Source organism: Oncorhynchus tshawytscha, linkage group LG04, assembly GCF_018296145.1.
Source record: "Oncorhynchus tshawytscha isolate Ot180627B linkage group LG04, Otsh_v2.0, whole genome shotgun sequence".
Classification (NCBI taxonomy): Eukaryota; Metazoa; Chordata; class Actinopteri; order Salmoniformes; family Salmonidae; genus Oncorhynchus; species Oncorhynchus tshawytscha.
Window position 1 is genome coordinate 70,934,913 of NC_056432.1, and position 13,035 is coordinate 70,947,947.

General features: G+C 44.4%; 1 protein-coding gene across 2 annotated transcripts in view; it reads right to left on the minus strand.

The window, feature by feature from the left end:
• dennd2b (DENN domain containing 2B) overlaps nucleotides 1–13,035 on the minus strand; it is an 84,320-nt gene that overhangs the window by 19,275 nt on the left and 52,010 nt on the right. For both annotated transcript variants that reach the window (XM_042321170.1, XM_042321169.1), the window contains exons 5-14: nucleotides 12,525–12,643; nucleotides 11,809–12,027; nucleotides 11,287–11,383; nucleotides 11,080–11,124; nucleotides 6,645–6,829; nucleotides 4,223–4,332; nucleotides 3,657–3,726; nucleotides 2,250–2,327; nucleotides 793–933; nucleotides 495–643 (exon numbers count right to left, since the gene is read on the minus strand). In XM_042321170.1, coding sequence (XP_042177104.1) covers nucleotides 495–643; nucleotides 793–933; nucleotides 2,250–2,327; nucleotides 3,657–3,726; nucleotides 4,223–4,332; nucleotides 6,645–6,829; nucleotides 11,080–11,124; nucleotides 11,287–11,383; nucleotides 11,809–12,027; nucleotides 12,525–12,643 — 1,213 coding nt within the window. The remainder of the gene's footprint in view (nucleotides 1–494; nucleotides 644–792; nucleotides 934–2,249; nucleotides 2,328–3,656; nucleotides 3,727–4,222; nucleotides 4,333–6,644; nucleotides 6,830–11,079; nucleotides 11,125–11,286; nucleotides 11,384–11,808; nucleotides 12,028–12,524; nucleotides 12,644–13,035) is intronic.

Below are 13,035 nucleotides of genomic sequence, written 5' to 3' on the forward strand. Positions count from 1 at the left end.
CAGAGATAACTGAGGAGGGAAGTATTTGCTAACATACACCGTAATCCTAGACAGTAATTGATCTCACTCCTAGCCACCATGTGTGACAAGGATGAAGTATTCTAGGAACTATTTGTACTATTTATAGCCTAATATCGAAGGGTTAAGATCTTTGTCAGGCGATAACCTTACACTACAATATGAGCAGGCGTTGAGAGCTCTACGTATCAGTTCTCTGTAAATACAGTACTTTCAATCATTATCTAACAATGACAACAGCCCGTAGCATTTCGGAACTACCTTAACAAAACACTGCCACTAAAGGTATTATTGAGCATTTCACTTGGCACAAGTAACCATCATCTAACAACTACAAGTTTCAACAACCCCCACCTGCCTCTAACAGGGCATGACCATTAGTCAGGGACAGCTTCCCATGAGTAGGTGATTCAGTTCTCTCTCTATCTTTACTTATTACTAGAAGGGTTACCAACTATAAGAGTCTTGATGCTCACCTGAGTTTATCAGCCACAAAGATGACTCTGCGCTCCAGCAGCAGGGAGGCGAAGACCTGCACCACCTGACGCACGCTCAGGCAGCTGAAGAGACTGTCAAAGTCTACATGCTCTAGTCTGGAGTCCATGGGCCGCCTCAGCTCAATGACCTGGGGAGGAGAACACCACTTGGGGTCACAACCAATCATACATTTACAGAGATCACAGGTCATGCTCAATTAAGCATACATCACATTATCTTCATGCATCATCCTTATTTGATGGAACCTTAGTAACCAAGGGCTGATGTGTCTCCAACCTCATTCCCTGCTCCAGGCAGGAAGGTCTTGACTTTGATGGTCTTCCCCGGCGCTGGGAAGGGTGACTCCATCAGACTCCTCATGAAGGGGTAGACCAGGGCTGCAGAGATCCCCCTCCGCCTCTCCACCTCATCCAGGATCTGCACACAGCACAGGACAGGGGGTTGAGAGTTAGACCACACAGCACAGGACAGGGGGTTGAGAGTTAGACCACACAGCACAGGACAGGGGGTTGAGAGTTAGACCACACAGCACAGGACAGGGGGTTGAGAGTTAGACCCCACTGCAGACACAACACTCAATATTTCAAACAGAAAGTCCCAAATTCCCTATATAGTGCCTTATGGACCGTGGTCAAAAGTAGTGCACTAAATAGGGAATAAGGTTTCACTCGGGATGTAGATTGAGAATCTAGTAATAGAACAAGACCAAGTACATTCAGTCAGTATGGCCAGTAAATGGAAATGGTAGTGTGTTGCTGTCTGAAGTAAAGCTCCTGCTATTGTCTGGAACCAGGCTACCTTTGCCCCTTTTGACAAATACATCTGTGGCTGTCTGATATATTTGGAAAGTAGCAAAGGAAAATCCCACCCAATATGCCCACGTGTCTGTCTGTGTCAGACCTGTCTACTCCTGCCTGGAAAGTTTGTTGGAGAGAGACACACTCACATTCAGGGTCATATGATATCCCCTCCACTCCCCACACACCCTCGGTTCCCGGTGAAATCAAACACTCCCATCTTTCTCGCCTTAACTAGAAAAGCATTTCATACTCCTTGGAAAACAAATCCTCTCTCACCTACACAGGTCTCAAGCCCTCAAAATGGTGCCTTCTAAAACCTACACCCGCCACCTGTATGAGGGATGTTCAACCCTCACTGTTGAGGTGCCTGTGCTGTCACAAGACAGAAACAATCTATTGTATTTATGCATCCTTTTGGCCTTAAATGAATATGAAATTAAACTAACTGACAGCTTTTTGGCACATTTTAGCACTCACGACACAGTAATAAAAAGTTATTTTCATTCATTAGATACGTCTACTACCTCTTAATTGTTTCCCTTAACACAGGCCTTATTCACTTCAAATACACTGTTCATAGAGGATTCATGAGGAGGCAGATAAGGCATGGAGTACTTAAACACAATGAGCACTCTGTTTCATGTTAGCTCAACTCAGGAACAGGTGAAAGAAACAATTTAACTGGGAAATCAGAGAGAGGAAAAAGCAGAAAATAAGGTTTATGCTGGACAGGATGCCTTAGAGTGGAAATGCTGGCACAGCCTCAACTAGTTCACTCCTGGGAACAGTGGCCTCGGCTCGGCTCAGAGACAGGTAACTGCGATGACGGCTACACTAGTGTGTGTGTGTGTGTGTGTGTGTGTGTGTGTGTGTGTGTGTGTGTGTGTGTGTGTGTGTGTGTGTGTGTGTGTTTGTGTGTAAGCATGAACTCACCTTGGAGAACAGGTGGAAACAGCCCAGTCGGCTGATGACGCAGTACACCTCAGGAAGGCGAGGCCCTTTACCACTAGGCTGGAACAAGGGCACAAATTAAGAGTCTCGTCAGTCACTGGGGAAGAGAGGCTTGTAAGGTAACACAGACAGTAATGTGGCAATAGATACTAACATAAGATACTTGGTTAGGTTTATAATGCAACATCAATGAGAATATACTGAAACACTATCATACACACAAACTGTACTTGCTTTTATTCAGATAAAGTACCAGGTTAGTTCACAATCGGCTGTGGTTGAACAAATATTTATAAATCTGGTCTTTCAGCTGCTGTAGGTGGACGTCTTTAATATGGAGAGACTGAGGCTTCTCGTTGTAAACTAAACACAGGTGCTGCAGTCTCTACACAGTTAATGATCACCTCTACCCTCCACACTAAACAATCACAGACCAGTCTACTCTGGAGCCAACCAGGCCTCCTGGATCTATCCATCTAAAACACACACACACCTGCACGTGCACGCACACATACATGTGCACACACACACACACACACACACAAATTAGCACGTGCATATATATAAAGAAATCCCGATCCACTTGTCCATATTAGGAATGCAATTTTCTCCTCAGCTTTCTCCAAATGGATGATTAAATCAAGCATGTGGAACTTGGTTAAAGTCCTTAGGAATGTGTTGTTCATGCCAACTCCTTAGACTTCCACCAGGGAAGGAAGGAGCTGGGTTACCAGAGAGGAGAAAACTCACCTTTCTCACAGCATCAGGAGTCGTCTGATCTACAGCTACTTAATGTCCAACTACTGAGCTCAATACAGTCAAGTAACAGTCAGGACTGAGTTTAAGAATGGCCCCCATCTCAGTCTACGTGACACACAAATACAGTAGACTACTAAAACACACTGACAAACCCTACAAAACATACACGCTTTGTGAATGTACACATTCTTGGGCATAACAGTGACATTAAAAAAATCACAGCAAGCACAACATCCCACACAGCCATACTTTCTGAACTGTGGGCTCGTCATAAAATTTCAAATGACTAGAAACCCTTACTGGCGGGTTGTGCTCTACAATGACAAACCTAGACATTTCATGGTTTGTTTTTCGGCATTCTTCTCCTGAGAAACTCTCATGAAACAGAAGGAGTCCAGTTTTACTAAGATTCATCCGACCGTTTTGAAAGGCAAAAACAACCAAGCTTTGTTAAATACTGACATTAAAATTCACTTTATTTACTTTCTCTCCTATTCACACCCAGCGTGGTGACGCAATAACACCTCAATGGTCCCACAGGAAAGAAAAAAACCTTGTCAAAACAAACAGGGCTGGCTCAGCAGGGTGTGAACAGAACAGAGACCAGTGAATTAATGGTGGCTTGCTTACCAGCAGACGCCTGCAGTACCCAAACCTCCTGCTGCCATCCTCTCCAGTCAACATGAACGAGAAGGTCTCACTGTACCGAAACACACACACACACACACACACACACACACACACACACACACACACACACACACAGTCTCTGTTATAGTCAAACCAGCATACAGCTTGTAGAGATTGAACAGTGATCAAAGGAAACGTAGTGTTGGATCTCATTCACACTTTAGGGTTGGTGAAGTAGCACAGTCTCTGTGGCGGAGAGAGAAGACTGTTTTAGGGACCCACATTGTCAGGAGCAGGAGTGAGAGTAAGAGTCTACCAGGATTTCATGAAGATAATGGCATTAAAGCTTTGTGTTTTCTTCCTAATTTTACTCATTGATATTTACAGATCTAATCATACTATCAATTTATACGTTTTTTAACCTTCATCTATATATGGAAGACTTGTGCATCACAACTGATTAGTACCCATCTGGTTCAGGCAAGGAATGAGATTAATAGGCCCCCAGTGTGGTGGTGAGCTTTCCTCCGTGATGCAATGGGGTTATACAGGAATCTGTACTGTACCTGCTGTATTCAGATACTGGGGTCCAGTCCTTGGCATCTGGAAAGCAGAACTGGGGGATGGCTTTGAGTCTCTGCTCTGCCTCCCTCATCAGCTTGGTGGGCCTCTCTAGCTGTGAGACGAGACGAGAAAGGAACAGGAAATGTCTCAGTCAGAAACAGACCCAGACGCTTACAGTCTACTAAGTCTGTCCTCTTTACAGGGTCCCCAAAAATGTCCCCTACAGTAAGAATAAATGACCAGCCTAAGCATTCTCCCACACAGGGTCAGCGCCTCCTCCCCTTATCACCCCCAACCCCCCCCCCAACCCCCCGACGTCATTGGGTCATGCTTTTCTCTGGCAGAGAACCAACATACCGATATCTCCCAGGGGATTCTATCACTGAACCAAATCTTAAATAATTTAAAAAGAGATCTTTGAGTAAGTAAACACTTAACTACCATAGAAACCGTTTCCTGGTTACACCACTTACTGACAATAAACTCTGAAAACTCCCTCAACCCGTATGTTACGGCCATGGCCCTACTCTTCAGCAATATCTGCATCTACAGTGCCTTCAGAAAGTATTCACACCCCTGGACTTTTCCCCACATTTTATTGTGTCACAGCCTGAATTTAAAATGGATTACATTTAGATTTTGTGTCACTGGCCTACACACAATACCTCATAATGTCAAAGCGGAATTATATTCTTAGAAACATTTAGAAATAAATAAAAAATTAAAAGCTGAAATGTCTTGAGTAAATAAATATTCAACCCCTTCATGAGTAAAAATGTGTTTCACAACTCACATAAGTTGCATGGACAAAAATTGTGTTTAACATTATTTTTGAATGACTTCTTCATCTCTGTAACAACACACATACAATTATCTGTAATGTCCTTCAGTCGAACAGTGATTTTCAAACACAGACTCAACCACAAAGACCAGAGATGTTTTCCAATGCCTCATAGAGAAGGGCACCAATTGGTAGATGGGTAAAAACATTAAACAGACATTAAATATCCCTTTGCGCGTGTTGAAGTTATTAATTACACTTCGGATGGTGTATCAATACACCCAGTCACTACAGTCCTTCCTAACTCAGTTGCTGGAGAGGAAGGAAACCACTCAGGGATTTCACCATGAGATCAATTGTGACATTAAAACAGTTACAGAGTTTAATGGGTGTGATATGAGAAAACTGAGAATGGATCAACAACACTGTAGTTACTCCACAATACTAACCTATGACTAAATGAACTAAATGAAAATAAGGAAGCCTTTACAGAATAAAAATGTTCCAAAACATGCATCCTGTTTGTAATAAAGCACTAAAGAAAAACTGACAAAGAAATTAACTTCATGTCCTTGAATACAAAGTGTTATGTTTGGGGCAAATCCAACACAACACATCACCGAATACCACTCTTCATATTTTCAAGCATGGTGGTTGCATCATGTTATGGGTAGAATTATCATCGGCAAGGACTGCACAGGTTTTTTAAAATAAATGAAATAGAACTAAACACAGTCAAAATCCTAGAGGAAAACCTGGTTCATTCTGCTTTCCAACAGATACTGGGAGACAAATTCACCTTTCAGCAGGACAATAACCTAAAACACAAGGCCAAATATACACTGGAGTTGCTAACCAAGATAACATTGAATGTTCCTGTGTGGCTTAGTTACAGTTTTGACTTAAATCGGCTTGAAAATCTATGACAAGATTTGAAAATGGCTATCTATAAATGATCAACAAACAACTTGACAGAGCTTGAAGAATTAAAAATAAGAATAATATGCAAATATTGTACAATCCAGGTGTGCAAAGCTCTTAGTAGACTTACCCAGAAAGCTGTAATGATTATAACATGTACTGACTCAGGAGTATGAATACTTATGTAAATTTGATATTTCTGTATTAGCTTTTTTTTTTTATGTGCTAAAATTTCTAAAAACCTGTTTTCACTTTGTCATTATGGGGTATTGTGTGTAGATGAGTGGGACACTTTTTTATTATTAATTATTTTGAATTCAGTTTTTAACACTACAAAATGTGAAGAAGTCAAGGGGTATGAATACTTTCTGAAGGAACTGTATGTGCTAGACTAATGTGGCCATAACGGGTACTAAAAGTGGATTAAATAACACAGACTTTTTTGACCGCCGAAATCAATATTGTTCTGTATGAAAATGAGCCATTTTCAATTCTATTTCAACATGCAAACAACATTGGTAAGGGTCTCCGACCTCCATATATCACAGCTCTCAGCATACATACTTCTGTAGGTCCAGTGAGTAATGTCTCAGAAGAAACAGTTATCTACCAGGACCCCTTCCTGTTTAAATCCTTTCTCTCACTTAAGGGACTTGACACTGCTGTCTGACCCATGGCCAGGGGGCCCGAGGGGCCAGAATACAGTTTGGTTGGTCCCTTACCTTGGGGAACTGGTAGGTGACTTCAGGAAAGAAGGAGTTTTTGGTGGGCTTCTTCTTGAGGGACACCACCACAAAGTACTCAAACAGCTCCCTCTCCTGCCACTCAATCAGCTGCAGCTCCAGTGTGCGGTAGCTAGGGGCCCTCCTCAGCATTGACTGCAGCTTCAGCAGCCTCTGGGTGTGGGCTGGGGAGAGAAGAGAGAGGGATATGGACAGTTCAACCTTCAGTACAGGGTTGTATTGACAAAATGCATATCCCAAACACTGTGTACTACACACAACTGACAGCACTCAAAGCTAATAAAGCACTACAAACCATGCAGTCTGACAAAGAGCTTACAGTCCAACATTCAATGTTACCATTGGATTCTCCTTAGGTTGAGAGAGAACATAATGAGAGAATGTTCTCCAAACATTATTGGAACATATTTAGTCACGCATGATGTTTCCAAAACCATGTTACGATGTAAAAGGAAATCAAACATTCAAGAACCCCTGAAAAGTTGCCAGGCGGTTCCTGGGATGATTTAAAAAAATAATAATTAAATCATAAAATGCTTTGGAAACAAAACAAATGGAGGTTAAATGATTGTTATCTCTAACCTACCAAAAGCATTCTGGGAACCAAAACTTAAGCGGATTTAAAACGTTATCAGTGTGTTGAAACACAGCTTAAACCTCTATACTCACACATGTTTATCCTCACACAGTCCAACACATAACAACCTAAACACAGATTAGAGAGAAGTACAAACCTTATAGTTCACCATAACTGTCATCACAGATGGCTTGTGTTTAAAACAGAGTATGAACAGAATCAGCAATGAGTTCGAACACAGTGCATTTAGTATTTATTCAAAAGAATGACAGTTGTATAGTCTATAGCACATCCATTACATCTTTATTTTGCCTTTCAGTTACATTTCTGTGGTCCCTTTGGTCACAAGTCACTTGATCGATGTCTCGTTCCAAACACCGACTTGTCAAAACAGAGATGTGCGCTGCTTGTATCCAGGTAATCTTAGGTTTTATTACATACAGTCGGGAGAAACTACTGGATATAAGAGCAACGTCAACTCACCATCACTACGACCAGGAATACAACTTTCCTGAAGCGAATCCTGTGTTTTGCCCACCACCCAGGACAATGGATCGAATCCCAGCCGGCGAACCAAAACAACGTCGCCGTAAAACGGTCTTTTGGTCAGGCTCTGGAGATGGGCACATCGCGCAACGCTCCCAAACATACTACTCGCCAATGTCCAGTCTCTTGACAACAAGGTTGATAAAATCCGAGCAAGGGTAGCATTCCAGAGAGACATAAGAGACTGTAACGTTCTTTGTTTCACGGAAACATGACTCACTCGAGACACGCTATCGGAGTCGGTACAGCCAGCTGGTTTCTTCAAGCATCGGGCTGACAGAAACAAGCATCTTTCTGGTATGAAGAGGGGTGGGGGGGTATGCCTTATGATTAACGAGACGTGGTGTGATCATAACAACATACAGGAACTCAAGTCCTTCTGTTCACCTAACTTAGAATTCCTCACAATCAAATGTCGACCGCATTATCTACCAAGAGAATTTTCTTCGATTATAATCACAGCCGCATATATTCCCCCCCAAGCAGACATATTGACGGCCCTGAACAAACTTTATTTGACTCTATGTAAACTGGAAACCACATATCCTGAGGCGGCATTCATTGTAACTGGGGATTTTAACAAGGCTAATCTGAAAACAAGACTCCCTAAATTCTACCAGCATATTGATTGTGCTACCAGGGCTGGTAAAACCCTGGATCATTGTTATTCTAACTTCCGCGATGCATATAAGGCCCTCCCCTGCCCTCCTTTTGGAAAAGCTGACCACAACTCCCTTTTGTTGCTCCTAGCCTATAGACAGAGACTAAAACAGGAAGCTCCCACGCTCAGGTCTGTTCAACACTGGTCCGACCAATCTGATTCCACGCTTCAAGATTGCTTCGATCACGTGGATTGGGATATGTTCCACACTGCGTCAAACAAGAACATTGACGACTACGCTGATTCGGTAGTGAGTTTATTAGCAAGTGCATCAGCGATGTCATACCCACAGCAACTATTAAAACATTCCCAAACCAGAAACCGTGGATTGATGGCAGCATTCGGGCGAAACTGAAAGCGCGAACCACTGCTTTTAATCAGGGCAAGGTGACCGGAAACATGACCGAATACACACAGTGTAGCTATTCCCTCCGCAAGGCAATCAAACAAGCTAAGTGTCAGTATAGAAACAAAGTAGAGTTGCAATTCAACGGCTCAGACACAAGAGGTATGTGGCAGGGTCTACAGTCAATCACGGATTACAAAAAGAAAACCAGACCCGTCGCGGACCAGGATGTCTTGCTCCCAGACAGACTAAACAACTTCTTTGCTCACTTTGGGGACAATACAATACCACTGACACGGCTAACTACCAAAACCTGTGGACTCTCCTTCACTGCAGCCGACGTGAGTAAAACATTTAAACGTGTTATCCCTCGCAAGGCTGCAGGCCCAGACGGCATCCCCAGCCGCGTCCTCAGAGCATGCGCAGACCAGCTGGCTGGTGTGTTTACGGACATATTCAATCAATCCTTATCCCAGTCTGCTGTTCCCACATGCTTCAAGAGGGCCAACATTGTTCCTGTTCCCAAAAAAGCTAAGGTAACTGAGCTAAACGACTACCGCCCCGTAGCACTCACTTCCGTCATCATGAAGTGCTTTGAGAGACTAGTCAAGGACCATATCACCTCCACCCTACCTGACACCCTAGACCCACTCCAATTTGCTTACCACCCCAATAGGTCCACAGACGACGCAATCGCAACCACACTGCACACTGCCCTAACCCATCTGGACAAGAGGAATACCTATGTGAGAATGCTGTTCCTCGACTAAAGCTTAGCATTTAACACCATAGTACCCTCCAAACTCATCATCAAGCTCGAGACCCTGGGTTTCGACCCCGCCCTGTGCAACTGGGTACTGGACTTCCTGATGGGCCGACCCCAGGTGGTGAGGGTAGGTAACAACATCTCCACCCCGCTGATCCTCAACACTGGGGCCCCACAAGGGTGCGTTCTGAGCCCTCTCCTGTAATCCCTGTTCACCCACGACTGCGTGGCCATGCACGCCTCCAACTCAATCATCAAGTTTGCAGACAACACTACAGTGGTAGGCTTGATTACCAACAACGACAAGACAGCCTACAGGGAGGAGGTGAGGGCCCTCGGAGTGTGGTGTCAGGAAAATAACCTCACACTCAACGTCAACAAAACAAAGGAGATGATCGTGGCCTTCAGGAACAGCAGAGGGAGCACCCCCCTATCCACATCGACGGGACAGTAGAGGAGAGGGTAGTAAGTTTTAAGTTCCTCGGCGTACACATCACGGACAAACTGAATTGGTCCACCCACACAGACAGCGCCGTGAAGAAGATGCAGCAGCCTCCTCAGGAGGCTGAAGAAATTCGGCTTGTCACCAAAAGCACTCACAAACTTTTACAGATGCACAATCGAGAGTATCCTGTCGGGCTGTATCACCAGCTGGTACGGCAACTGCTCCACCCACAACCGTAAGACTCTCCAGAGGGTAGTGAGGTCTGCACAATGCATCCGGGGGCAAACTACCTGCACTCCAGGACACCTACACCACCCGATGTCATAGGAAGGCCATAAAGATCATCAAGGACAACAACCACCCGAGCCACTGCTTGTTCACCCCGCAATCATCCAGAAGGCGAGGTCAGTACAGGTGCATCAAAGCAGGGACCGAGAGACTGAAAAACAGCTTCTATCTCAAGGCCTTCAGACTGTTAAACAGCCACCACTAACATTGAGTGGCTGCTGCCAACATACTGACTCAACTCCAGCCACTTTAATAATGGAAAAATGGATGTAAAATGTATCACTAGCCACTTTAAACAATGCCACTTAATATAATGTTTACATTCCCTACATTACTCATCTCATATGTACATACTGTACCCTATACCATCTACTGCATCTTGCCATCTTTATGTAATACATGTATCATTAGCCACTTTAAACGATGCCACTTTTATGTTTACATACCCTACATTACTCATCTTATATGTATATACATCTACTGCATCTTGCCTATGCCGTTCTGTACCATCACTCATTCATATATTTTTATGTACATATTCTTCATCCCTTTACAGTTGTGTGTATAAGGTAGTTGTTGTGGAATTGGTAGGTTAGATTACTCGTTGGTTATTACTGCATTGTCGGAACTAGAAGCACAAGCATTTCGCTGCACTTGCAATAACATCTGCTAACCATGTGTATGTGACAAATAAAATTTGATTTGTATTTGAACAGACAGCTATAGACCAAGTGCACCATTGTTCTCCAGGGACTGAGCTTCAACTGCATACTGTGACCTCTCACCTTTGAACCTGTCATCAGAGTCGCTCTCGCTCTCACTGTTGTCATCTGTAAACAGATCGGAGAGAGAAAAAAGGTTTGTTTAGGGTCAGGGGTCAACTCTACAACTATGTTTATGCCATACAGATGAGATGACTGGGGAAGGCACAAATATTTACTCCCTGATCCAGACAGTGGATGGAGAGAAGGAAGGGAGGAGCCCCTATGTACCTCTCAGAGATGCCGTCTCAATATTAGACAAGGACAGCTTCTTCAGCCTCTTCTTCCCTCTCTTGGTAGAGTAAATGGAGTTGATTCTCTGGACAATCTGTAAACAGTGAAAGGGAAGGGGAAGCTCAGTGTCTGTACAACCTACAGTAGAGGACTATCTGATCTCCTGTGGTGAAGCTCTTCAAAGTTGGCTCCATTCAATGTGTGGGAGGAGGAAGAGATAGACATAAAATCCTTCTCAGTGCTCTATCTCTCTACATGTCCAGAACTATCCCTGGGATATGGCTTGTGTTTAAAACAAAGTATGAACAGAATCAGCAAAGAGTTTCGGAAACAGTCCATTTAGGAATTATTCAAAAGAAATACATTTGTATAGTCTACAGCAAATCCATCTTCATTTTGCCTTCCAGGTAGATGCATGGCCCCGTAGATACATGGCTTCCAAGAATAGAATAGTCCTTGAGGAGATCATCATGGAGAGAACAGGTTCATTCCTACAGCCTGGAGTGTTTTATATTGTACCTTGGGTATCCTCCGGTGCCTACGAGAGGCCAGGGTGTCGCTGGCGCTGCTCAGGCTGTCATCCAGCAGGCAGCAGGGGGAGGGAGAGACCCCCAGATGGGGCGGCAGCAGCAGCATGTCATCATGGCTGTGTCGCTTGGACAGGCGGGACGCCCGGTGACTCTTCTTGTCTGTGGGACCAGAGAGGCGCAGGGACTGGCTACTGGGCTTAGAGGGCAGCTGTGGAGGGGGAGAGAGAGGACAATATTGAGGCTGTATCCCAGATGGCAACCTATTCTCTTTATAGTTCACTATTTCTGACCAGGGCCCATAGGATTACGCAATGGACCTTGGTTTGGTCTGGGATTGACTGAGGTTTTTGTCATGACAATAAGTAATCGTACCCAATAATACAATATATTTTCCTCACCGCACAGTGACCTCATTCCCAGTTGAACACAAGGAAATTCTAAATCATCTTTCCTACGACGAGACAGTGCCCATCCATATTAAAGCAGCAGAGCCAAACCTACATTTCCAGGCAGAATGACAGTATTTTACTGGAACTCCACCAGGTTTCAACACATCAAAAGGCTTCTGTAGCGCAAATAATGAGAAATCTAGCTGTGAAATAAGATTATTGGAGGATCCTGTCCAGGTTTCAGAGCTCTAACTCCAGTCTGAGGGATAATTTTACTGCAGGAAAATACCTCAGTTCTGCTAGCTAGCTGGGTTACCTGAGGAGGTGAGTTGAGTTTCTGGGAGGTCCAGGTCCGGCTGCTTTCCGGTACCAAGCGGTTCTTCCGACCCAAACTCCTCCTCTTCAGGTCCACATCCTCGTACGGGTTCTCCTTCTCTGTGTGACGACATTTAGAAAACAGATTAAGGTCTAAGATAGCAGCAGCTGTTCAGAAGGATCTGTTAAGGTTCAGGGAGAAGGAAGGTATTTGACTAGACAAGACAAAGCCAGAGGGGCTTCAAGCCAGAGTCTGTGTGAGATGACATGGGGCAGGAGAGGGAGTTGGGGGGCAGGAGAGAGGCTCCCCGTGGTGGTGCTCAGATCAAAATAAGTCATGCAGGGGCCAGGTTAAAGGTCACTCTCAGCTGGCTGCTACAATGCCCAAATGTACTGTCTCTTTAAACAGTTACTGTTGGCCCAGGGCCCCGGCGGCCCCGCTGGCCCCTGACCGACTGCACTGTGCCGAGACTCCCGGACACTGGGCTGCTAGTGGTGAGTCATGGCCGGAG